The sequence below is a fragment of the Nothobranchius furzeri genome, chromosome 7, assembly GCF_043380555.1.
Source record: "Nothobranchius furzeri strain GRZ-AD chromosome 7, NfurGRZ-RIMD1, whole genome shotgun sequence".
Classification (NCBI taxonomy): Eukaryota; Metazoa; Chordata; class Actinopteri; order Cyprinodontiformes; family Nothobranchiidae; genus Nothobranchius; species Nothobranchius furzeri.
The window spans coordinates 45078009-45102013 of NC_091747.1; the positions used below are offsets into that span (position 1 = coordinate 45078009).

At 44.6% G+C, this 24005-nt stretch overlaps 2 protein-coding genes across 3 annotated transcripts in view; both read left to right on the top strand.

Annotated features, from left to right (window-relative positions):
• The first annotated feature begins 264 nt into the window (after window positions 1-264).
• Window positions 265-10209, top strand: topbp1 (DNA topoisomerase II binding protein 1). The gene is made up of 27 exons (XM_015954758.3): window positions 265-458; window positions 633-725; window positions 803-937; window positions 1036-1179; window positions 1266-1447; window positions 1537-1730; window positions 1807-1983; window positions 2062-2228; window positions 2310-2473; window positions 2800-3029; window positions 3108-3424; window positions 3505-3677; window positions 3815-4026; window positions 4117-4412; window positions 4487-4672; window positions 4782-4897; window positions 5031-5154; window positions 5294-5440; window positions 5510-5579; window positions 5657-5849; window positions 5920-6161; window positions 6343-6582; window positions 6724-6887; window positions 6972-7100; window positions 7177-7266; window positions 7509-7670; window positions 10019-10209. The coding sequence occupies exons 2-27, from the start codon at window positions 639-641 to the stop codon at window positions 10145-10147; spliced, it is 4470 nt and encodes a 1489-aa protein (XP_015810244.3). The 5' UTR covers window positions 265-458; window positions 633-638; the 3' UTR covers window positions 10148-10209.
• Window positions 10210-12740: 2531 nt separating this feature from the next.
• Window positions 12741-24005, top strand: part of tmem108 (transmembrane protein 108) — a 63148-nt gene continuing 51883 nt past the window's right edge. The window contains exon 1 of one of the 2 annotated variants that reach the window (XM_015954769.3): window positions 12741-12888. Coding sequence is in view for 1 of the 2 variants with exons in the window: in XM_015954768.3 (XP_015810254.3) it covers window positions 16612-16630 (19 nt within the window). In the remaining variant the exon portion in view is untranslated. Of the gene's footprint in view, window positions 12889-16490; window positions 16631-24005 lie in introns of those variants that run through there. The other variant, XM_015954768.3, reaches the window with a different exon arrangement.

Sequence of the window (24005 nt, forward strand, 5' to 3'; positions counted from 1 at the left end):
TGAATAATAAGCAATTAAATATGTACAGGTTCTCTAAAGAGTCCCTTTTTTTTTACATATGCATGATCATTTTATTGTGCCAGGTGGCAGGTCCCAAATTTCTTCAGGAATGTTATAGTTATTATTATTATTAGCCACAGAGGCGATGTTCTACTCGGACAGATTAGCAAGTAGGACCGGAAGTTCCGTGAAAGGCGCGAACTGTCAACAATTAGCTTAAATTTTCGTACTATAAATTATTTGTATATTTATTTAATGTTGTGGCGATTTTATGCCGGTTTGTCCTAAAAAAACGAGTTTTACATTTTTTCTAAACATTTTCACGTTGTAACCGGCTAAGTTAGCAGCAGCCATTTAAAACTCAACATCGTTTGTTATAAAAAGTTAGTTTTTACCGAATTTAAGTAGAAACGGAAATGTCTTTATATTCACTACCAGCCGGAGTCCAACCATAGGAGGTGAGTATAGTCCATGTTTTTAGTTATTAGGCTGATATGATCAGGCTAAAAGTGAACATTAGCTAGTAACTTAAGACTTATTACAGCTGAAGCTTTAGTCTATAAATAAATTCCTGTAATTTTAGATACTGCTTCCATCAAGTGGCAACTGTAACATACTGTGTTTATTCCAAGTTCAACATGCTTAAAGGAAACAAGGAATGCCTCTTAGTGAAGTTTGTGGAAAGTGAAGGATCTCTGACAGATCATGCCACCAAAGCGTATGAGGTAAATCTCACTGCCTTGCTTAATGTTTGTTTATTTATTTGCATTTAGTGATTCTAATTCTGTCGTATTTTATTCAGGCCATTTTGGAGCTGCAGTCTGAAAAGTATTTACAAACCATTAAGGAAGAAGATGTGCTGCAGATGAAGCAGAAGGACAGGTCTCTGTTTGTGTTGAGCAGCTTCACCTCTCCAGCTTTCCTGCACTGTATGCAGGTCTGATTCCGTTTGTCACACTCTGAAATTATAAGTCCTGTTGGGATTATTGAAACTCTTTGAGGAAAACTCTTCTTTTGCCTCCGTTTGTCCTGCAGCTTGGCTGCAGAATCGTGAGTCCACTGGTGGTGCTGTACTGCTTACAGAATCAGCGCTGTGTCCCCAAAGCAGAGAAACCTGTGTATAATATGGCAATGGCTGATGTGACCATTTCCTGCACCAGCCTGGACAAAGCAACACGGGTTAGTTAGTTAGTTAGTTAGTTAGTTAGTCTTCTTAATGTAATTTGAAGACTGTTGCTTTTATTTTCTAATTTGTGTTTCTGCAGACAGAAGTGATGGATCTGGTGCAACTGATGGGTGGACGGGCCAGTCTTGATCTCAATGTGTTTGTCACGCACCTGATTGCAGGAGAGGTTGGAAGTAAAAAATACCTGGTGGCTGCCAACCTGGGTAAACCCATCCTTCTGCCCTCGTGGGTCAAAGCCTGCTGGGAGAAGACCCAGGATAGGTGTTCAGCTTGATTAAACTAAAAAATAAAAACGGCTAATTCTAAAGGTTTTGTTCTAAAACCACCTCTTTACACCATTTTGTTCCCAGTCTTTTAAGGTATACAGACTTGCCAGTGGAGGATTATCTGTGTCCCGTGTTGCTTGGCTGTACAGTTTGTGTGACGGGCCTCTCCAGCCTGGAGCGTAAGGAGGTGCAGCGGCTCTGTGAGCAGCACGGAGCTAAATACACTGGCCAGCTCAAAATGAACGACTGCACACACCTGATTGTTAGTGAACCAACTGGTAAGTCACTAACGGCTTTGGGGAACTTGTTGATTTATTACAAACCCTCTAAGAATCCGTTTTATCGGTGCTCCAGGTCAGAAGTACGAATGCGCCAAGAAGTGGAATGTTTACTGCGTGTCTGTAAACTGGCTCTTTGACAGCATAGAGAAGGGTTTCTGTCAAGATGAGAGCAGGTACGCCGTGGACCGCCGTTCATCAAAAACCTCCGCACCGCACACCTCTACTCCTACTGGCACCAGCAAGCGGCAAGGTCGGCTGCTTGCCACGCGTCTTTTAGTTATTTAAAAATTGAGCATCTTTAATAATCACATCTGCATTTTGTCTCTAGATGGTCCGTCTCTGCTGGGCTTGAGCAACATTTCTGTCAGTGCTAGCGTTGGGGTAAATGACACTGCCCTCACCAACTCCACCGTGAGTCGTGTGGAGACGTCGGACCCCGTAGATTGCCTTGATCTCACCGTTTGTCCTGTCGATGATGTTTTGGATGGCTGTAAGGTAAAAACATAAACTTTTTTATTCTCTATAGTTATTTTAGTCAATTTGAGGTGATATTATTGTTGTTCTATTGCTGCACAGCTGTATCTCTGTGGCTTTCCGGTGAAGAAGTTGGAGAAGCTGCGGCGACTTGTAAACGCTGGCGGAGGTCTGCGCTTCAACCAACCCTGTGAGGAACTGACTCATGTGGTGATGGGAGAGCTGGACCAGGAGCTCCACAAGTTTCTCTCTAAAGCCACTTATAGGTAGAAATAATAATGTCTGGCTGTGAAACAAACAGAATGAACGTGTGAATGCTGGTGGTGACAAGCCTTACAGATTTACTGTAATTTACAAATAATTCTTATTTAAACAATAAAAATGTGCTTTAAACTTTTAAAATGTCTTGTTTTGATCTTTTAAACAATCAAGGTATTAAAAAATGTATTCCTAAATAAATCAGTATGCTTTTTAGGGTTAATAAAACATTTGATCTTTTGTTTGATCTGCAAAAACCGGAACATAAAATAAACAATTCTAGAAACGTGAAACTGACCTGAAATAAACTAGGTGTGTTTTTGTGATTCTCCAGGCCTCATGTGGTAACAGTGCAGTGGCTGCTGGATAGTTTCTCTAGAGGCGCTCTGCTCCCAGAGGAAGGATACCTCCACCCTGACTGCCTTCCTCCTGCTGCAGCTGCAGCATCCGTGCCACCTCCCAGATCATCAGCCGGACCGCTTGTTCCCAGTCCAACCACTCCCAGGTTAAAGACGGCAGATGAGGATCTGCTCTCACAGTACATGGACGGCGACCCAACAGTTGGTGGGAGTGTGCTTTTGCAGGATTTATTCTGCATTAGATGTGGGGGTTTTTAAACAAAGTACATTTTTGTGTTTTAAGTTGACGTGCCACCACCAGGAGGAGAGAACAGGGAGTCCATAAGCACCGCTGCAGAGCCCCAACCCGAGTCGTGGGAACCCAATCATACCAGAGCAACGCAAGACTCGACCCAGCAGGAAGGCCTGTTTGCCGGCAGGTCCTTCCTCCTTGTGGGTTTCGATCCTGAAGCCGAGGCGCAGTTCTCCGTGCTGGTTTCAGAACGAGGAGGCAAGGTACTGCCGGCCCGCACTCGAGCGGTGGCGGACTACGCCGTGGTTCCGCTGCTGGGCCGCTCGGTGGAGGCCACGGTGGACGAGGTCGTCACGGATACATGGCTGGTAGCAAAGGAACAAAAACTTTTATTTCTTTTGAGACTTTGGCATTTTTTATATTAAAGTTTTCCTGTTGTTGATTTCAGGCCATGTGTGTGGAGAAGGAGTGTGTTCTACGTCTGTCCGCCAACCCTTTGTTTGTCCCCGTCCCTGTGAGGGAGGGACATTTTCCTCTAAAGGACTGCGTCCTCTCCGTCAGCCAGTTTACTGGAGCAGAGAGGGAGTCCCTGGTGGAGCTCGCCAAGTACCTCGGAGCAAAGTACGACCACTACCTGCTCGTTGTTTTCTGAGTTTAACCTGATGCATCATAGATCTGAAATGGGACATTTGCCTCATTGCTTCATAAACGAATCACTGATGACCCCCCCCCCCCCCCCCCCCCCCCCCCCGCTGTAGTGTGCAGGATTATTTTGTGCGCCTGGCCAACCAGAAGAAAGGGATGCTGGCCAGCACTCACCTGGTGTTGCAGACTCCTGAAGGCACAAAGTACCAGGCAGCAAAGAAGTGGGGGCTCCCTGCTGTCACCATGCACTGGATTCTGGAATCCGCTCGTACGGGCAAGAGGGCGGCGGAGGAGAAGTACCTGGTTGACCTACCTCCTTCTCCAGGTTTTTCTCTTATTTATTTATTTTTTTGGTTCGTTTGAGAACAAAACCTGTCTTTGCTTTCCCAACACCTCAAATGTCCCTCGTTTGTAGAGAGAGATGAAGAGAGCTTTGTGGGCGGCTCCCAGAAACCCATCCTGCCTCCGCCGCGTCCACGTTCCCCTGAAATCCCTCTGCTGGGTCCGCAGGGCGGGAAAGCCGTCACCCCGCTAGACCTGGGCCGCTTCCAAAGCAAAGTGTTTCGCTCCGTGCTGGATGAGATGAAACCCGAACAAAACCAGGAGGACAGTAGAAGGAGGCGGCCTCAGAAGGAGCCTCCTCTGCAGCTGGACACGCCATCTCGGTTCCTGAGCAGAGATCAGCTCTTCAGACCGTCGTTTAACGTCGCGGTCAGACAGCAGCAGACATCCACACCGAACATTCCAAACTACAACATGTCATAGGCTGGGTTTTATTTTTGTAGGATGCACTGGGAGCTTTGGAAACGCCTGGTGGGCGATCAAAGCCAGGAGAGAAGGTGGAGACGCCGCTGACTGATGTCATCAACCGGAATCTGAAGGTGGCTCTGGCCAACAGCTCACGTGGGAACATGTCAGACCTCCAGGCCGTCACCGCCAGCCCACAGCTGGCCAAGACGACAGAGAAGGAGGTAAATATGTCCTAAACCTGCTTTTGGTTCTGCTCTTGAAAAGGTTGGAGTTTCTCTTTCAGCACCTGTAACTAATATAAATGTGATTCATCATCATTTTATCCCAAAGGCTCCAGAAGCAGCAGCCAGACCTCTGACTGGTGTTGTGATCTGTGTGGCGAAGAAGCTCAGCAAAATGCAGAGCGAACTAAACGCTGTTGCTGCCTCGCTGGGAGCTGACTTCAGGTGCTCGGCCTTCTGGGAGTTTTTAGTTACTAACCTGATGGATGTTTCTGTTTTAAACAATATAAACAAATGGGGCTACACTGGGACTATTACTGGGATAACCAGATCGTTCAAAAACACCTTTGTTTTTCAGATGGGCTTGTGATGACACGGTGACCCACTACATCTACCAGGGTCGAGTGGGGGACAGCTCCAGGGAGTACAGAGGGGTGAAGGAGAGAGGGCTGCATGTGGTATCTCAGTACTGGCTGCACGCTGTGAGTCTCAAAAATGTTTAAAGTCGGCTTTATTCAGTAAAGTTTTGTAAAAGTCTAATTTCTGTGTACAGATTTTTGATTTTGACACAAATAAAACACTCGTGTGTGTGCGTGTGTGTGCGTGTTTGCGTGCGTTCAGTGTGCCGAGGAGCAGAAGCACGTCTCAGAGTCTCTGTATCCGTTCACCTACAACCCCAAGATGAGCCTAAACCTGAGCCAGGTGCCCAGCAGCTCCCAGAAGTCTCCGCCTTTCCCACGAACACGGCTCCGAGACAAACTTGACAAGGTAGCATTGGTCTAGTGTTGCAACTGATGTTTTCCATCTCATGTCTGACGGTTCTGTTTGTCCCGTCAGTCTGAGCTCCCCGCTGCAGGAGCAACCTCAGCTGTGAGTAACGGAGGCGACGATCACGATGAGAAGAGAGGTGACGTGTGTCCGTCTTCTAGCTGCTTCTGCGTTTATGACGAACCACGAGGTAACAGAGGCCGTTTCACGTTTCAGACATGCTGGAAATGGGGGAGACCCTGCAACGACAGCTGCAGGAGATCATGTCCGCCACCAAGATAACGACGGGCAGACGCACGTCTGTGAGACTGGCTAGAATGGGATCAGGAGGTGCTGATTCTGGTCCGAACACACCCGACGTGAGCCGAGCCAGCCGCGGCGGGAGCAGACGGACCCTGGAAGCTCTCAGGTGGCTTTCTGTTGAAGCTAATTAAGATATTTCTATGTGAAACTTTAGTGTTTACATATTTTCCCCCCAGAGTTTCCAGAGAAGCAGCCCTGGACATCAACACGGAGCCGTCTCAGAGCGAGCAGATCGTCTGGGATGACCCAACGGCCCGGGAGGAGCGGGCGAAGCTGGCGGATAACTTCCAGTGGCCTGGAAGTCCGTCGCAACACTCCGAACCTCTCACGGCTGCTGCTGCACCTGCACCCCCTCCCTCCGCAGAGACCAGATCACAGTTGAAGGACTCCATGACGGACTCGGAGCTGGTGGAGATCGGTAAGATCCGTGAGACATACACAGAACTAAAGAACTGAGTGTTTCATTAGTTTTCCAGCTTATTGAAGCTTCATGTAATGTTTGATACGAAGCAACGTTTTCACGTTTTACCGGTTTCTAAAAGCTGAGGTCTTGTTTACAGTAATGCAGCTTAAAGATGCATCTCACTGTTCTCACACAGCTGCTTGTGAGGTTATTAACCAGCAGCTGGGTCAGAAGGTCATGACCCCTCCACCAGAGGAACCAGAGGAAGACATCCTCACTCCTAGAGCTCCTAGCATCGCCTTTCCCCTCACTAAACCAGCAGGAGCTCCGGAGCATCAGGACGAGACAAGAGAAGAAAAGCAGCCTCCCAGATTCCAGCTGTCCTCCCTCAGTCCTCAGGAGCGCATCGATTACAGCCAGCTGATAGAGGAGCTGGGTGAGTCCCTCAGAGCTCCAACCTGGTCACAGAAACCAAAAGCAGGAGATGGAATATGATTTTTATTTTAGCTTGGTCTAGTTCGTGTCTCCTGACCAGGTCCAGTGTGTCTTAGTCTCTCTGTTCTTTGTCCTACTTTAGGTGGTGTTGTCCTGGACAAGCAGTCCTTCGACCCCAGCTGCTCCCACATCATCGTAGGGACTCCGCTGCGCAACGAGAAGTATCTTGCAGCGATGGCTGCCGGTAAATGGATCCTGCATCGTTCCTACCTGGAAGTCTGTCGCTCCCTGGGACACTTTGTCCAGGTGAGAGTCCGCCTCAGTCCTTCACCAGTAAAACTTATGCTAAGCACAGCACTCACTCTCCTTTGGTCTCCTGCTGTGGGGCAGGAGGAGGAGTATGAATGGGGCAGCAGCTCCATCCTGGAGGCTTTACCCTCCATCACCTCTCAGCAAAGGAGGCTGGCCTCGTCGGCCATGCGCTGGAGAAAAGCTCTGCAGGGAAGCTCTGAACAGAAGGTACATCCAGACCGGTTCGCTGTGTCCTCGCGGTGCTAGACACGGTGTCTCACCTGGAGAAAAATGTGTTTTCCAGGGAGCTTTCAGCGGCTGGAGCGTGATGCTGAACATCGACCAGAGTAGAGAGTCCGGATTCAGGAGGTTACTGCAGTCAGGCGGGGCCAAGGTCGGTCATGGCGTTTACATCCCAGACACAGAAGATGCTGCTTATTGGAGGCAGCACTGATTTAATAACACTCTTATTCTTTCAGCAGTATTAAAAATGTTTAAGTAATAAGCCACAAAACAACTAATTACATTTTTACAGTAAAGAAAATCATTAATATGAACATCCTGAACTGGGAACCTCTGTTTCTTTATGTTTCCGGACCTCTGGGCTCAGTTTTTTGACGTGGAGTTTCTCTGCAGGTGCTGCCAAGTCCCTCCTCATCTCTATACAAAGAGGCCACTCACCTGTTTGCAGACTTCAGTCGTCTGAAACCTGCAGATTTCAGGGTGGACGTAGCAGAGGCGACGGCTCAAGGGGTGACATGCTTGAAACCAGAGTACATCGCAGATTACCTGATGCAGGTCCGCTCCGCTCCCCAGTTCGGGTCACGTGTAGTTACTGTTACAAGTTTTTGCAAAGAAACTTCTAATTCTTGCTGTGGTTTTAGTACACGTACAAATTATACATCAACATGTAGGTGTTTGTCTCATCGCTGCAGGATCTATGGTTTTCTCTCACATCCCTTCAGAGAGCACACACCCTTATTTCCACGGACTTTGTTCATATTGTAACTCAAAATTTCTTTCTAAACAAAAGGTGAAGGGTTGATTCAATGCATCACGTCTCCTACAGAAAACAAAAAATAGACGTGACCATCAGCGCCTTGGAAGTTCAGGAATTATTCCAATTCAACGTTACGTTTTCCTGCGGAGATCGCTTGAGGCTGACTTGGCCAGATATGTAAGCATTGCGTAATGTAATTAGCTGCCATTTAAATAGATGGGTGCTGTCTACTTTTTAATAATAATAATAATAATACACACGCTTTCATACACTCACATTCACACACTGCTAGTGTAGCCACAGCCGCCCTGGGGAGGTCTGACAGAGGCGAGGCTGCCATTTGGCGCCGTCGGCCCCTCTGACCACCACCAACACAGGCAAGTTGGGTGAAGTGTCTTGCCCAAGGACACAACAGCAGAATACCCCTGGCGGGAGCTGGAATCAGACCCATGACCTATGATCATGAGGCAACCCGCTGTACCACCTGAGCTACTGCTGCCCTAACTTTACGCATTAAGCATCCAGAAAAGCCGCCAAGCTACGCAGTTCAGACCGGACAGGAAGTCGAACATGAAAGCCTTGCAAAACATTAGGACAAGTAAAAATGAAGCAAAGTCACATGCAGCTTTCCAGTTTCCTGTGAAACCTCCGTAGCTGAGGTAAACGGAGCCAACAGAAAATAAACAACAGATCTTCGATACGCGATGCAGTCTCCGTGCAAAGTAAGGCTGCACAATATACTGCAAATATATCGTTATCGCGATATCAGCATGCGCAATATGCATATTGCAAAGAACAGATGAGTATTGCAATGAATGGTCAGCTCACATATTTGCTACACATAATAAATTATGTCAATCAAACGAAAGCATGATGTTTTTTTAACAAATCAAATGGAGCTCTTCACCCATTGGGCCAATTGGGTGGGTTCTCATAGGTTAGATGCCCGCCCCCGAGGCGGACGGCACTTAATTTTGATGGTTAGCAAACTCCTGAGTTAGCTTTGTTCTGCTCTTCCTGCTGATTCTGCTTTTCCCGGGATCCACTGATCGCCTTTTCTTGTTATTTTCTTTTCCTCACATCTTTTGCTTTTCTCATTTTTATGAATTTTTTGTCTTTTTTTTTATTTCTTTGTTTTTGATTATTTTTGTTCCTGAGTTAAGTTTTTATTTATCGCAAGTAATATCGCCATCGCAATATTAATCACTGTTATCGCATATGGCAGGTTTTCCTAATATCGTGCAGCCCTAGTGCAAAGGCAGCTCAGTGGCCTAGTGGTACGAGAGTCTGCCCTGACCCTGTCTTTGGTACGAGTCTGCATACCAAAGACTTATACCTTCCCATATGACACTCGGCATCAAGGGTTGGATTGGGGGATAGTTCCCGAGCATGGCCGTGTCTGCAGCTCACCGCTCCCCACATAGATGGGTCAATGCAGAGACAACTAATGGGGCTTTAACTTTTAACTTTACCACAAAATCGTGTGTTGCGTTGCAATTCTCTGTTGGATTCGTGACCTCGTGGGACCAGCTGAGCTGAACGCTTTTGCTACTGTTTCAGGTCTTAAACGCTCCCCTCCATGGGGATGGAGCTCACTCTAATTTCCCTCTGGGATTAATAAAGTATCTTTGAATTGAATTGAAATGCGTCTGTTACGTTACGCACCGCTTACGTATCCAGTGGAAAGCGGGGGTTACTTTTTTGTTCCTGTCTGCCTCTTGTTAAATTGTCCACTTGGGAGCAAACGCCACAGGAGTGTGGTTTCCATGGTTACCCTAATGAATCAGTGGCAGCAACATTAATATTTTTACTTGGGGTTAGGTCAGAATTTCTCCAGAAATATTCTAGTTTCTTAATTAATAAACAGTAAATCAACCAAATGTGAGCAAATGTGCTGACTGCTCAGCAACTATAGAAAACATTTTGAGATTAGCATCAGTAGTTGAGATTATCTGAGCACAAATTATGTCTAAAGTGTATTTATTTAATTCAGAACAAGGGAAGGTCAGAATAACCACATTTTGAAGCTTACTTCCCAGGCAAAAGCTTAGTTATTGTTACAATTCATGGGATTTAAATTTCTTAATCACTTTTACATAAATGTAAAGAAACTTGTTTTATTTGTTTTTATTGTTTCCCCTTTAAGGAGCCGACTCCACCTCTTGAGCTGTACCTCCTGAGTGCACCTCCCTCTGAAGAAGCATCATCTACTCCGTCATGTAAACGCAAAGCATCATCCGACACCTCCAGGCTGAAAAAGAGCCGTGTGAACTGAAACACGTCGACTGTAAAAAGAAATTGTTATTGTCTTGTATAAAATAAAAAACATTCAGCATCTGTTTTTGTCATTTTAGATTAAAGTACTGCATCTGCTGCTGACAGAGACCAGTGGTGATGTGGGGCTGGAAAATGATGAGTCATGGTTTGTAACAGGCTGCAGGGTGGTTTTATGGCCTGTAGGGGGAAGACAAGCATAAATTATCTAACAGGGTGTAAACATCTTTTTTAAGTGTTATTTAAAAAGTTTTGGCTGTGTAAGTTTCAAAATAAAGAAGACAAGTGCATCATAAATAGAATTCATCCCCCTTTAACATTTTCAAAATAAAATCCTAGCCTACACATATTAGAGCTGTTAGACATTTTTAACTGAGTGCACAAATGTAAACATTTTTTGTGATCATCACCCACTTATTAGTCAGACGATGTCCATGCAGTAAACAGCAGATGTTTGCCCCACCTGTGTTGTTCTGTGGTTTTAACAATGTGCCGTTTCATGTCAGCGTGCCGGCTGAGGTTAGCTATTCCTGTTCCCTCCCATATGGACGGATAAGTCTGCTCAACCCTCCGTCTCCACCTCCTACCAACAATCTATCAGCTGACACCTTTGCCTCATTCTTCACTGGCAAAGTGGCAGCTATAAGCAAACAGTTTATTCAACTGGCCACTCCTGAACATTTACTACCACAAACTCCTAGCCCAACCATCTCAAGCCCTACTGCTTCATTTTCCTCTTTTTCCCCTCTCACTGAGAACTGTGTGTCCAAGCTTCTCACATGCAGCTGCCCTACCACATGCCCACTTGACCCCATTCCAACTAAGCTGCTCCAAGCTATTGCTCCCACAGTAGTCGCAGCAGTCACACGTGATCAACGCTTCACTGACATCCGGTACATTTCCCACCTTTCTCAAGCATGCTCAGGTTAACCCACTGCTTAAAAAAAACATCTCTTCCTCCAAATCATGTGGAGAACTACCGACCTATCTCTCTCCTCCCTTTTCTGTCCAAAATCATTGAAAGGGTGGCCTTCAAGCAGATCACAGAATACCTCTCACAAAACTGTCTGATTGACCCTTACCAATCTGGGTTCAAAAAGGGACACTCCACTGAAACTGCTCTGTTAGCAGTGACTGAATCCTTAAAAGAAGCTAGAGCGACAGGCAAATCCTCAGTGCTTATCCTGCTCAACTTATCGGCAGCATTTGACACTGTCAACCATGGCTTCCTTTTGTCCACACTCTCTACCATGGGCATCACAGAGAAAGCACACGCCTGGTTTGAATTGTACCTCACAGGACGATTATTCAGTGTATCTTGGCTTGGACAATCCTCTACCGTGCACCATCTTGCCACAGGAGTCCCCCAAGGTTCTGTACTAGGACCTCTTCTCTTTGCCATATACACCACCTCACTGGGCGAGATCATTCGATCACATGGCTTCTCCTACCACTGCTATGCAGACGACACAGGTAGCAGAAAATCCATGTGTTAGGAGATCGTTTTGGGCCGCTGCTGTAAAAAAAAAGCGAGGCGCAAACCGGAAAAGCTTCTGCCGATCACAATTCAACAATGGATTATGAAAGAACGGATAAAGTAGAAACATGCGGATTCTTCCTGATGTAAGACGTGAGTCTAGCCGCTGTTTTGGCATTGACATCATCATAGAGCACAATATTCTGTCACTCTTCAAAAAACAGTAGAAACGCTAGCAGCAGAGGGCTTTTCTGATCAGGAAACGGCTGATAGTGAATGTTTTAACGAGCTTCTGGATACCATGGTGACTAATGGAACACTGGCAGCAGCTTTAACATTTCTATCATCACACTTCAAATATAGTTTTTGTTTTAGTTCATTTGGATATTTCTTTTCACAATTCTAGTTCCACACATTAAACCAATCAAATAGAATTACGAGCACTGATCAACTATTGGGGTTATTTTGAGATTAGGATCAGTATTGAAGGTTTTTGAGCACAAATTATGCCTAAAATGTAATTTTTGTTTTAGTGTTTTGTGAACCAAAGCAAGAAAATATCAGAATAACTACATTTAGAGGGTTTCCTCTCAGGTAAAACAGTTTTTATTAGGTCAGGGTGTGAGGAGAGATTTCTGTCTAATTATTTATCAACAGGTGTCCCATTCAGGTGAGCTAATTTGCCCTCAGTGCTGTCTGGCAGGAGTCCAGGAGCTGACTTTTATTGACTCTTCAGCGTTACATCACTCCCGTGTGAGACACCTGAAAGGCTTGAGTTTCACCACGACCAGGGAGGGAGGAAACTCTGCTGCAGCCCTGATTAAAATTCCGTACACTCACCACTTTAGTCCTGTTTGTGGGTGGCACTGGCGTCCTGCGCACCGTGCGTGCGTAACGGAGCCACCGCGGATCAGCGTTTCATCACCGGCGGCCGCGGGATCACGGGGGAGGGAAGGAAGAGTTGCTTCATGTCCGGCTGGTTGTGGCGTCAGCGATGTGGGGGATGAAAAGGGGGGCTCACATGATGTCCAGAAGCCCGACGAGGGGAGGCGCCATGCGCATTTAGTGCAGGTCTCACCCGAGCCAGCAGCTCGTCTCCGGGGCTCAGCTCGCGTCTCCAACCGGCGGATGATTGTGACGTTTCTCGGCAGGGATCCGGGCAACATGTGCGCCTGGATGGTGTGAAGTCCGTCCCCGCAGCTCCAGGACTGAGTTTGTCTCGGATACGCCAAGTACCCGACGTTACAGAGCACCTTGTGTCATAGGTGGGTACCTACTTCATCCTCAGCTTACTGATCCCTTTTTTATTGATCATGTAGAGGCTTTTCCAGGAAATTGTCAGTGACTGAGTCAGCCAGGAGAGGTTTGAGCATTAAATCATGAAGCTGCAGAAAATGTATCTGCATCAAATTCAGACCCTATCAACGGAGAGTATCCCAGTGTTGTCCTGGACAACCTGGATGTTGGAAATGGAGGAAAAAAAAATCCGAAGTTGGGATGCTGATCTGGAAGATGATGGGTCTTTTTTACGTTATTGTGGGATTTCACAAATCATGTCTTGACTTTTGATTCCTGTTAAAAGTTTTTAAGAAATTTAATGATTATCCTCAAGCGTCTTTCAGAAAACATCATCAAATCAGACAAAATGCGAACATCTTAAATCACCAAACATCCCAGTGTGGGACCTGCAGCCCAGAGTTTTTTTTTAAAGTGGACTAATTGAACCTGCCAGCCACCATCAGGAATGTTTGGTCCCTGGTTCGCCTCTCAAACCCCCCACTCCTTTGTTCTGTTGGGGGGGAAATCCTCCAGTGCCATGTGTGCTGTGGTGGGGGAGGGAGTGGGGTCATCTGTAACTGACAGCTTCCACAGGGCTATGAGCTGCCATGCTGTTATACCATGAATGGGTATTAGAGAACATATGAGGGACGCTCTCAACACTAATGGAGACATTTATGTTCATGCTCAGTGACCATTAGACCAAAGGACTTACAGAAGAATGTATTTATATGTTGCATCCAAAGATTCAGACTTGCATGTAGATCTATATTTCCACAGACTTTAGCAAAGTTATAGAACTGGCTGTTTGGTTCCATTATTAATAAACAGTAGAAAACACACCTGGTTACAATGCTAATTGCTGGAGCTAAAATATTAGTTTATGCTTGCTAAATTGAGTTATGTTTGACATTTATTTAGGTTTAACTAAAGAAATGGGAACAAATGGTCATTTTGAGAAATAGGCTTAAGTTGTTGGAAGATGGGCTGTCACTTGGCTAAAAATTTGTCAAAAAATATCAAATTCTAAATAAAATGGAGAATCATTGCTTGAGAACAAATGGCCGCTTGCATGCAAAACATAAAGAAATGTCTCTTGGTTTTTGTGCTGCTAATGATGTTATTCAGGAATGAGGTGATTTTTTTTTTACATAATTACAAACATTTGTATTTTTTAATGCTTTATTGGATTGTTGAACCTCGGATTCAGGAGGAACAGTGTGATTTTTGTCCTGGCCGTGGAACACTGGACCAGCTCTATACCTTTAGGAGGGTCCTGGAGGTTGCGTGGGAGTTCACCCAACCAGTCTACATGTGTTTTGTGGATTTGGAGATGACGGTCGACCGCATCCCATGGGGGGTCCCTGTGGGGGGTACTCCGGGAGTATGGGGTACCAGGCCCTTTGAAACGAGCTGTTATGTCCCTGTATGACCGGTGTCAGAGCATTGCTGGCAGTAAGTCAAGCTCATTTCCAGTGAGAGTTGGACTCCACCAAGGCTGCATGTTGTCACCATTTCTGTTCATAACTTTTATGGACAGGATTTCTAGCCACAGCCAAGGTGTGGAGGAGATCTGAATTGGTGGCTTGAGGATCAGGTTTCTGCTTTTTGCAGATGATGTGGTCCAGTTGGCTTAATCAGAACGTGATCTTCAGCTTTCGCTGGAGCAGTTCGCAGCCGAGTGTGAAGCAGCTGGGATGAGAATCAGCTCCTCTATATCTGAGACCATGGTCTTGAGTCGGAAACGGGTAGAATGCCTTCTCCGGGTCAGGGATGAGGTCCTGCCCCAAGTGGAGGAATTTAAGTATCTCGGGGTCTTGTTCACATGTGAAGGAAAACTGTAGCGTGAGATCAATAGGCAGATTGGTGCTGCATCTGCAGTGTACCGATCTGTCGTGGTGAAGAGAGAGCTGAGTCAGAAGGCGAAGCTTTTGATTTACCGTTCGATCTACGTTCCTACCCTCACCTATGATCATGAGCTTTGGGTAGTGGCCCAAAGAATGAGATCGTGGATACAAGCGGCCAAAATGAGTTTTCTCCGAAGAGTGGCTGGGCTCTCCCTTAGAGATAGGGTGAGAAGCTCGGTCATCCGGAAGGGGCGCGGAGTAGATCTGCTGCTCCTCCACATCGAAAGAAGCCAGATGAGGTGGCTCGGGCATCTGGTCAGGATGCCTCCTGGACGCCTCCCTGGTGAGGTTTTCTGGGCACGTCCAACTGGGAGAAGACCTAAGAGAAGACCCAGGACACGCCGAAGTTTCTCGGATGATGAGAGAACGCCTTGGGATTCCCCAGGAGGAGCTGGCCCAAGTGGCAGGGAGAGGGAAGTCTGGGCCTCCCTGCTTAGGCTGCTGCCCCCGCAACCTGCCTCCGGATAAGCGGCTGAAAATGGATGAAAGGATCTCTGTAAGGAGCTTCCTAAAAATGCAGCCGGAAAGTTTAAATCATTTGGAAGTGTTTTGGGGTGAAAATCATAACTTTCACTGTGGGTTCGTCAGCCTGAAGACTAGTTTATGCCTCTGCATCAGCTCCACGAGGGAGAGACACACGTGCATTGACAGAGAAGTTTTGCCCTCATACTTCTCCGTCTCCTGGGGAGTGTTGCAAAGCAATTTCCCACTAGAACAACAGAGGGCGTGGCGCTGTTCTGGGGTATCCTGTCATGCAACCGGTCCAAGATAGTTGTGTTTATAATGTGTGTGTTTTTTTTTTTTGTATTTCAGAGATTTTTTAACAGACTAATTTGTCCCTCATCCTCTTCATACGCTCACCACCTCTGAACCCACATTTCCCATCATTTTCATCCACAAATAAAACACTTGCTGCGTATCTTCATACTCCTCCAGTCACGAGTGAATAAAATGTTCATATTTTAGAGTCTTTCCACGAGGTATTGTTCAAGCTGCTCCGTGTGTGCCGCTAGATATCGGCTCTATATTTTTTTGAGGGTGCAATGGCAAATTTAAAGGAAGCGGTGTCCTGATCAATCTTAAGCTTGCATTCTCCATCTCGTTCAACAGATGTTTAGAAAAGTGGGTTTGACTCCATCTATCCTTGCGAGCCTGTTGGAGTGCCCTCTCAATGGCGAATAAAGATGTTGCATGTCTCTGTACCGACGCAGAAGCAGAAGCATAGTCTTAACTGTTAGCACAACAATCCTAAACTCTCTTTCTTCCAACTGAGGCTATTCAGGAAACAGTAAGGTGGTCATTTTTGCAGAAAAATACTCCTCAAGGTGACTAAAATATCTCTTTAACAATCTTAGCCTCAGTGACTAACATTAAAATTATTTACCTTGTAGGAATTTCCCCTTTCCTACTACAAATTGCTAGCCTGGCAAGCCAGACTAAATGAATGTAAATAAATGTATGCAAAGCAAGAATTTGGTCTAGTTCACTAGGCTAACAAATTGCAACATTTCCCACAAAATATGGAAGCTAACTTCTGTTTGAACACGTCCCTTGGTTTGATATCTGTTGCCAGCTTTGGGAGGAATCTGTGGAGTGTGTAGTCGGTAAGCCTTCTCCCCAGCTACTCTGCTATCAGGAAAAGTCCACACTAACAATGGAAAAACACCCGGAAAGTATCAGCGATCCCATCCAGAGGGGCGGACCTCTCTTTACAAGGACTTATCTTGGAATTTGCAGGAAAAGGGGAAACTGTGGTTTGCGACTCTTGTGGCTGAAAGTCCAAGCTGATGGGAAAGTGTGAAGATGGAATGTGGCTGGGACGGTAAGCTGGTTTTATTGGTGTACGCAGGCGTCCCTCATGACTGGTGGAGAGTGGTACACCAGGAGGTGAGATGCTGCCCCCGTGGGCCTCTCACGCTTCACACTGTGTGCTCAGGATGGACTTTGTGCTTTCTTTTCCTGAGCCTGGCAAAACAGCAAGTGGCCAAAGCGGGATTTTTACCTAAGCAACCACAGGGAAAGCCAGCTTGTGCTTGTTTTGTTTCCCGTGTATTAATGCAGCGGGGTGTTAACGAAGGCCCTCATCTTTTTTAATCCCCAGAATGGGCTCAAGCTGCAAAACAAGAAAAAGCTCCTTAAACGGATCATTTAGATCATTTAAATGGGAATTCTGTGGAAATATTTTGACAAATTATTACTGTATCCGTTGTGTGGCAGTTAGAACAACCTCAAATTGGAGAAATAATTTAATTCTGACTGTATTTAACTTTACATCTAGTCCCAGTAGGGTCAGGTCTATTCAGTTCAATTAAAAAAAAAAGGTTTTTTTTTATCCTGGAAAGAAACATGTAGAACCTCAATTTTAATGAATCATTTTAAAAAGCAGAAATCACAGTTTCTTCTCAGATGGCAGCATCTAGGTGGAAAAGCGTATAGCACTTGAAGTCCCTCTCCCTACTTCCAACACCTCCAATTCGTGAACACACAGCTCAAGCGTGCTAAAACACATTGTTTAATGATTATTATTCCCACTTTATGCTGTTTATTCTATATATAATTTTTTTACAGTATGGTTTACTCATTTATTCAATAGATTTGCACTGTCAATCCCCGTTAAAAAGAAGAAAACTTATGATGCTTCTGTTCTGAGATGCAGAAGTGGGCTGAAAACAGCAGGATTGTTCATTACTATTAATGATATGCAGTAGGGAGGAGCGAGTATCTGTATCTGTACTCAGAACGGGCGGGGCCTAAACCAGAACTGGGCGTGGTTTAACCGGACGTAGGTGGGGCTTCAATTGGCACGTTACTTTAAGTCTGAAATTGATATGGATTGATCAGAAGTTACTTTATATATTGAGTGTCTAATATGCACCTACCTCACTTCTGATTGGCTAACAGGTCGCGTTCAGCCATGTTTCAAAGTCACTATCACTGCTCTCTCTCCTCGCTGCATAAACGTGCCCTTTTGTGGGCGAGCACCAGCCAAGATGGGCGAGGCCATGAATGTAAATTTACAGTGTGACATAGAAATGTGAGGATTTTCAACAGCTAGCATTTCACCATCTATTTTCTATCAGAAGTTAATGCAGGCGATAGCTGCATGTTCAGCTGCATGAAAACACAGAGTGACCGATTTATAATCGGAAATAATAGTTAAAAAAGTTTTTTCTCTGGATTGCCGCTTTAATTAAGTGACAAAAAATAAACGAGGAGGCAATGTCAAAATTAAAGTCAAAAGAAATGTTTTCTGGATTTATTGCAGAAAAACAAAACAAAATACCCTTTCCAGAATAAAGCGTTGCTATTTCAATTCCTATTTCTGTGTTTTTGAAAAAAAAAAGTGTAACTTGACCAGTTTAATCCAAACCTTTCTTCCTTATTTTTAATCTCCTTGGTGTCTCTAATCCATCTCTGAGATTTAATCAGAACTTCTTAGATGTTTTATATTTCATTGTTTTTAATTTGTTATAAAGAGTTGAAAAAGCCGCCATAAATGGCTGTAAACCCACCTCCCTACACCAAGCAGTGGCCACAGGAAGTGCAGTTAGAAGAAGAGAAGGGGTGTTGTAATGAATCATTATGGTGATTAAAGAGGGCGATGGGCACGGGGAGATAAAAGCGTGGAGGCCATCGGACCATGAGGTGTTTACAAGGGGAATTCCTGACATTCCCCCACTGCAGCCATGCCACTCTGATCTGCATCTCCACCCGCTGATGGTCAGGAAGGACCCAAAAGGAAAGAGTCCTGAGGGGAGCTGGTGTAGAGGTGTTATGTAAGGTTATAATGTTAGGTTGGCTGGGAGTAAGGGAAAGATCAGAGAGGATAAGGGCTCAGCTTAGACCTAAATGCATTTTTATTGTATTTTATTTATTTGGGGATTTATGTCATATTTATTATTATTATTATTATTATTATTGAAAGTAATTTTAAAGTAAGGTGAAATAAATGTAGCATCTTGATCCATAATCTCTAAAACTTTTAGAATTGTTTTATTTTACTATTTTTATTAAACGGAATGCGCACGTAAAACTTCACAAACAATAAAATAATAAAAGCAAATAGAGGTGTTTTCATTAGAATAACTTGGTTGTTTTATTATAGGAAACAAGCAAAAAATATAGTTTAAAAAAAACACAAGAATCCTCATCTAAACACGTAAAAAAGATATTTTAATAAAATCTAAAGTATTGCCTTTTTCTGGTGTGTTCTTCATTTAAATGTTCTATTCCAGTTGTGCTGTTTTATTAAAACCGCATTTAAAGTTGATAAAATCATTCTAGCAGGTTCTTTTCCTTCTGTGGTCTTGCAGCTTTTGTACGTTTAACTGCAGATATTCCCCCGTTTAGTGCCAGCATGAGGTCGTTCTGATAGAAAGGCTTGTGGATGAAGTCGGTGAGATCATGCTCGTTTAAGGATGAGCTGATCTACTGAGCTGTAGGAGTGAATCATAGAAACCAGTTGAATTTCAGATATTTTAACAAACGCATTGTGATTTTTTTTAAACGGCTGTGTACAAAAGAGTCTTCTGTAGGTCATAAGGCTTGGCTTAACTTCACTCTTTGATGGTTATTAGCTGTCCGTCACGTTTCTCCTTTACAGCGAAGATAATTAGTGATGTGAGAGCTCCTTTTATCCAGTTTTTATATAATACTTCCAGCATATCCAGGTAGAAATGTCATAAAAAATGTGCCTTTACTAGACAGGCTTTAGGTCTTGCATCGATTGGTTCATGTATTGTTATCAGATGACCATCTAGGAGGATTATGGGGAGGCCTGGTGGGAGGAGAAGATGTAATCCTGGGGGGGATCACCCATATAAACCCTAGAAAATGGGGGTTGGGGCTTCTGCGATGGAGAGCAACACTAGCAGGTGTCTGCTTGACGATTACAGGGTCTCAGGCTGGGCTCACCTACAAGGATTACTCAGAGCCTCTAATGGATGTCAGAATGATGCCAAAACAAAACCAGCATCCTCAGAAAAGCTCTGGTTTCCTTGGCAACTTCATCCATTTGAAATTCTGTAATATCACCCAAAAAAAAGCACAAAGATCTCTTCATTTAGGCTGTTTTGTTCCCACAGGTGCCTCTAAGTGGATGCATAGGTGTTTTGCTTTCAAGCGTTTTTGCAGATGGATCAAACCAGACCTGTCTGATGGAGGCTGCAGATTAAGGTGGCACCATATGCTGAGGAACTCCATGCTGGAGCTGATTATTGGGCTCTTATGTCACCAGCAGCAGCTAATTAATGTGGTGGTCCGACGTGACAGCTCGGCTTAAATGCAATTTCATCTTCACTTTACCCCTCCTGCTCAGCAAATCCAAGAATTCTTGCAGTTAAGAAAATGTTTTAATCATCCTGCAAAGCCAGAGTTTTGATATTGCGAGTCACTTTATATCCAGAGGAAGAGTGTCACGAATGGAAACGGAGTTTATAAACCTTCTCTTGTCTTTCTGCTCTGTGCTCCTGACACATGGCTCATTTCATGGCTGCTGGAGAGCCGGATTGATGAGGCAAAGAGTAGCGCAGCTGAGGCTTTGCTTGTAGTCCTCAGCCGGTTCATGTGAGGTAAAAGAAAGTGCAGCAGGCGAGGGAGAAAGCCGGAGGATTTAAGACCAGAGAAGTCCTACTGCAAAAATGCTCATTGTCCAACTGTAAAACACTGAAAATGTACAGTTTTTATTTGATATGAATCAATTTCATTTAAATTTTCCTTGATTTTTTAACTATTTCGGTAGGACTCACCTTTAGTTACGGACACAAAGTGAGACTTTTGTGTCTTTGCTCAACATCTTCCTGCTGGTGATGGACAGATTCTGGTTTTGGGGGCCAATACCAATTTTTGATTCTTGCACGGTGAACTGCAGATACCGATCATGGATGAGTTTGATTGATCTCACAGAACTATAGATTTCCTCATTTCTGGTTAAAGGAGTCATTCACTCATTATTTCTATACATTTGCTGTGTGTGTCCTAGCAAGAATAAATGCCTTGTGAATTGTTCTCTGTGGGGGAAAATGTGTGGCACTCCAGTTTTAGCAAGTAGAATTTAGTGTGTGTGTGTGTGTGTGTGTGTGTGTGTGTGTGTGTGTGTGTGTGTGTGTGTGTGTGTGTGTGTGTGTGTGTGTGTGTGTGTGTGTGTGTGTGTGTGTGTGTGTGTGTGTGTGTGTGTGTGTGTGTGTGTGTGTGTGTGTGTGTGTGTGTGTGTGTGTGTGTGTGTGTGTGTGTGTGTGTGTGTGTGTGTGTGTGTGTGTGTGTGTGTGTGTGTGTGTGTGTGTGTGTGTGTGTGTGTGTGTGTGTGTGTGTGTGTGTGTGTGTGTGTGTGTGTGTGTGTGTGTGTGTGTGTGTGTGTGTGTGTGTGTGTGTGTGTGTGTGTGTGTGTGTGTGTGTGCGCGTGCGCGTGTGTGTGTGCGCGTGTGTGTGTGCGCGTGTGCGTGTGTGCGTGTGTGTGTGTGTGTGTGTGCGTGCGACCACTCCACCTACATTACATCTCTGCTTCAATTGAACACCCTCACAATCCTGCTACTACCGCTACACGCTGAAGCAAAAATCCCACACTTGCGCACACACACGCACCGCTCCTGAGACACACATACAAGCTCAAGATGAAAATAAACATTGTTTGCTAATATTGGCACAGTTTTTTTTATTGGCCCGATACCCATACATTAAAGAGCAAGTCACCCTCTACCAGAGTCTTAAGCCTGGGGCACACCAGAGGTGTCGCGCTTGAGAGTTTGAGGAGTCAAGTGGTCACACAGGATGCGCCGCGCTGCTGAGCGCTTCTTGAAGGTCACGCGATAGTCACAACATCACGCGGGACTTGAGAACAGAAAGCGGGAAGTGACTCTACCGTTTCTACATGATCAGACTTGCTGTCATGTTTTGTGAGACTCCATTTCATTAACAGTGGGTAAGTTTGCTATTTATTTGAATATTTCAAGATCAATAGTACTTTAAAGTTATCAAAACTGCAGCTGGGTTTGTGCCGGCGGTCGAGATTGTGCCGTAAAGCCGTTCCACGCCGTAATGTCTGGTGTAAAGTACTCCACAATGTTGCAAACAGTTGCGGCGCTTGAGATAGAACTGGCGCCTATCTTCAGTGCCTCGGCGCTTCTGGGACGCGGCACGGCGCTCCCCGTGTGCCCACTCTCATTAACTATACTGACTTCTATTTAAAATGACGGTGCGGCGCGTCCACCTCCGATGTGCCACAGGCTTTACTCTACTCCCACTTCCTGTCTGAAAAATGCAACAAATGCTGTTGCCAAGAGGGCGGAGCCACCAACACACACACACACACACACACACACACACACACACACACACACACACACACACACACACACACAGACACACACACACACACGACATTGTGACATCATAATGTTCCAGCTAACATCATAGTGTACCTCTTAGCCAATAGCGATGACAGATTTAAATTCAAATGCAGTGCAGAGTTTTTACCTGAAGAGGGCGCAACACTGACAGTTTTAGGCAGAACATTTACATTTTAACTAAGATGCACTGAAGTGCCAAATTATCGACTGCACGTGTCTTAAGCACGATTAGACACTCATTTATAGTTTATCAGCAAATAAAGTTGATTTGGGGGTGACTTGCTCTTTAAACAATGACTCATCAGCCAGTATCGATATCGATGCTGATATAGTGTGCAACCTTAATCGTAAATGTTGAATTAACCCCTAACTCCTCATGCACTTTCAAAGAAACCGCCAGTGCTTTTCTGTGTGAAATCAATGTCTCAGACTCGAAGAGATACAGGAATTTAGATTGTGTTTGTGTTTTGATGTATTTTTGTCATCTGCTTGTGAAAAATGAGCAATAATGTCTGTGAAGGTTCTCAGTCATCCAGGTCATTGTAGTCTAAGGAGTTTTGAAAGAAAAGCACCTGTTAGTGTGTGTGTTTATCTATCTGTAGTGTTGCCTAAATATATTTATAAATGCAGAAGCGCAGTAGCTTGCTTGCGCGTCACGACCCAGGCACAGTGAACTTGTTTGCCTGCATGAGAACCAGAATGAAGACGTACTTCTGATAAACTCAGCTGCTGATATTTCACCGTTGCTTCAACCACCTCTGGGAGATTCCCTCAAAGATGAACCCATCAACAGTTTTTATTCCCAATCCGAGGACGTTTCCCCCCATTCATCTCCTCTGTTGTCTTGCGGGTTTGCGTCCCCTGAGAGCTGTTTGGTAATCTGAGACAGCCTCACTCCTGAATTAATTTGGAAATACACAAAAAAAAGAGTAAAATTTAGAGAAAAATAAGCTAAGAAGTGAGATTTTGCAAATGTGTTTCTGGTGCTGCTGGTTAGTAGTTTTGGCAGCCTCGTCACCATGGAGACGGTGACATTATTGTGTAGGGAGGATCTCGTAGTGAAAAAAGGAGCAAGAATTTGACAACAAAATTCAGCTGGACGGGTCGTCCGGCCTTGTTAACGATGTTTTCATGGCCTGAGATCATCGTGCCTCCCGAGTCGTGTTCACACCAAATTCATCGTGTTTGATGGGAAAAGGGATCTGCTGTGATGAGCTAGATTAGGTCACTGCTGAGGTTGGCATAGAGACAAACTTTTTTTCCTCTCCATACTGCTGCTATTTTCACATTTGCAGTTTTATTTTTCAATTAAACTTTTAATCTCAAACATAATTTCCTCAAGGTTTTTATGATGCGCTAAATTAAAGGAAATAATGCAAACTTTGTTAAAACTATAGAGCTGATAAACTAAATGATCTAATGAATAGTTTGAAATGTCTTAGTAATGTGCAACTAACCAAATAGAAAAAATGTGTCATGTTTTAATTAAGATGACTCAATAACATCATGTACATCATGAGCTGCAATGTGATTCCAATAAAGGGATGTATTTCTATTTTCAATATAAGGTTGCAAAAGCAGAATTCAAAGGCAAGAGCCAGCTCAAATCATGATACGATCAACACCGTGTTTGACAGATAAGATGAAGCTTTAACATTTGATTTTTGTGGAGTTTTCCCTTAGAGTTACACAAAAAATTCTCATTAAAATGTATTATCTAACAAAACTATTTCAACAAATCTTCCTGGTTTTGCCTCCTTTTTTTCAGAAGTTGAAAAACGAAAGGAGAGGGTATTTAGGAGGGGTTCTGAGATAACCCTTTTTGAGTGTGATGCCAGTAATGCAAGTAATTTT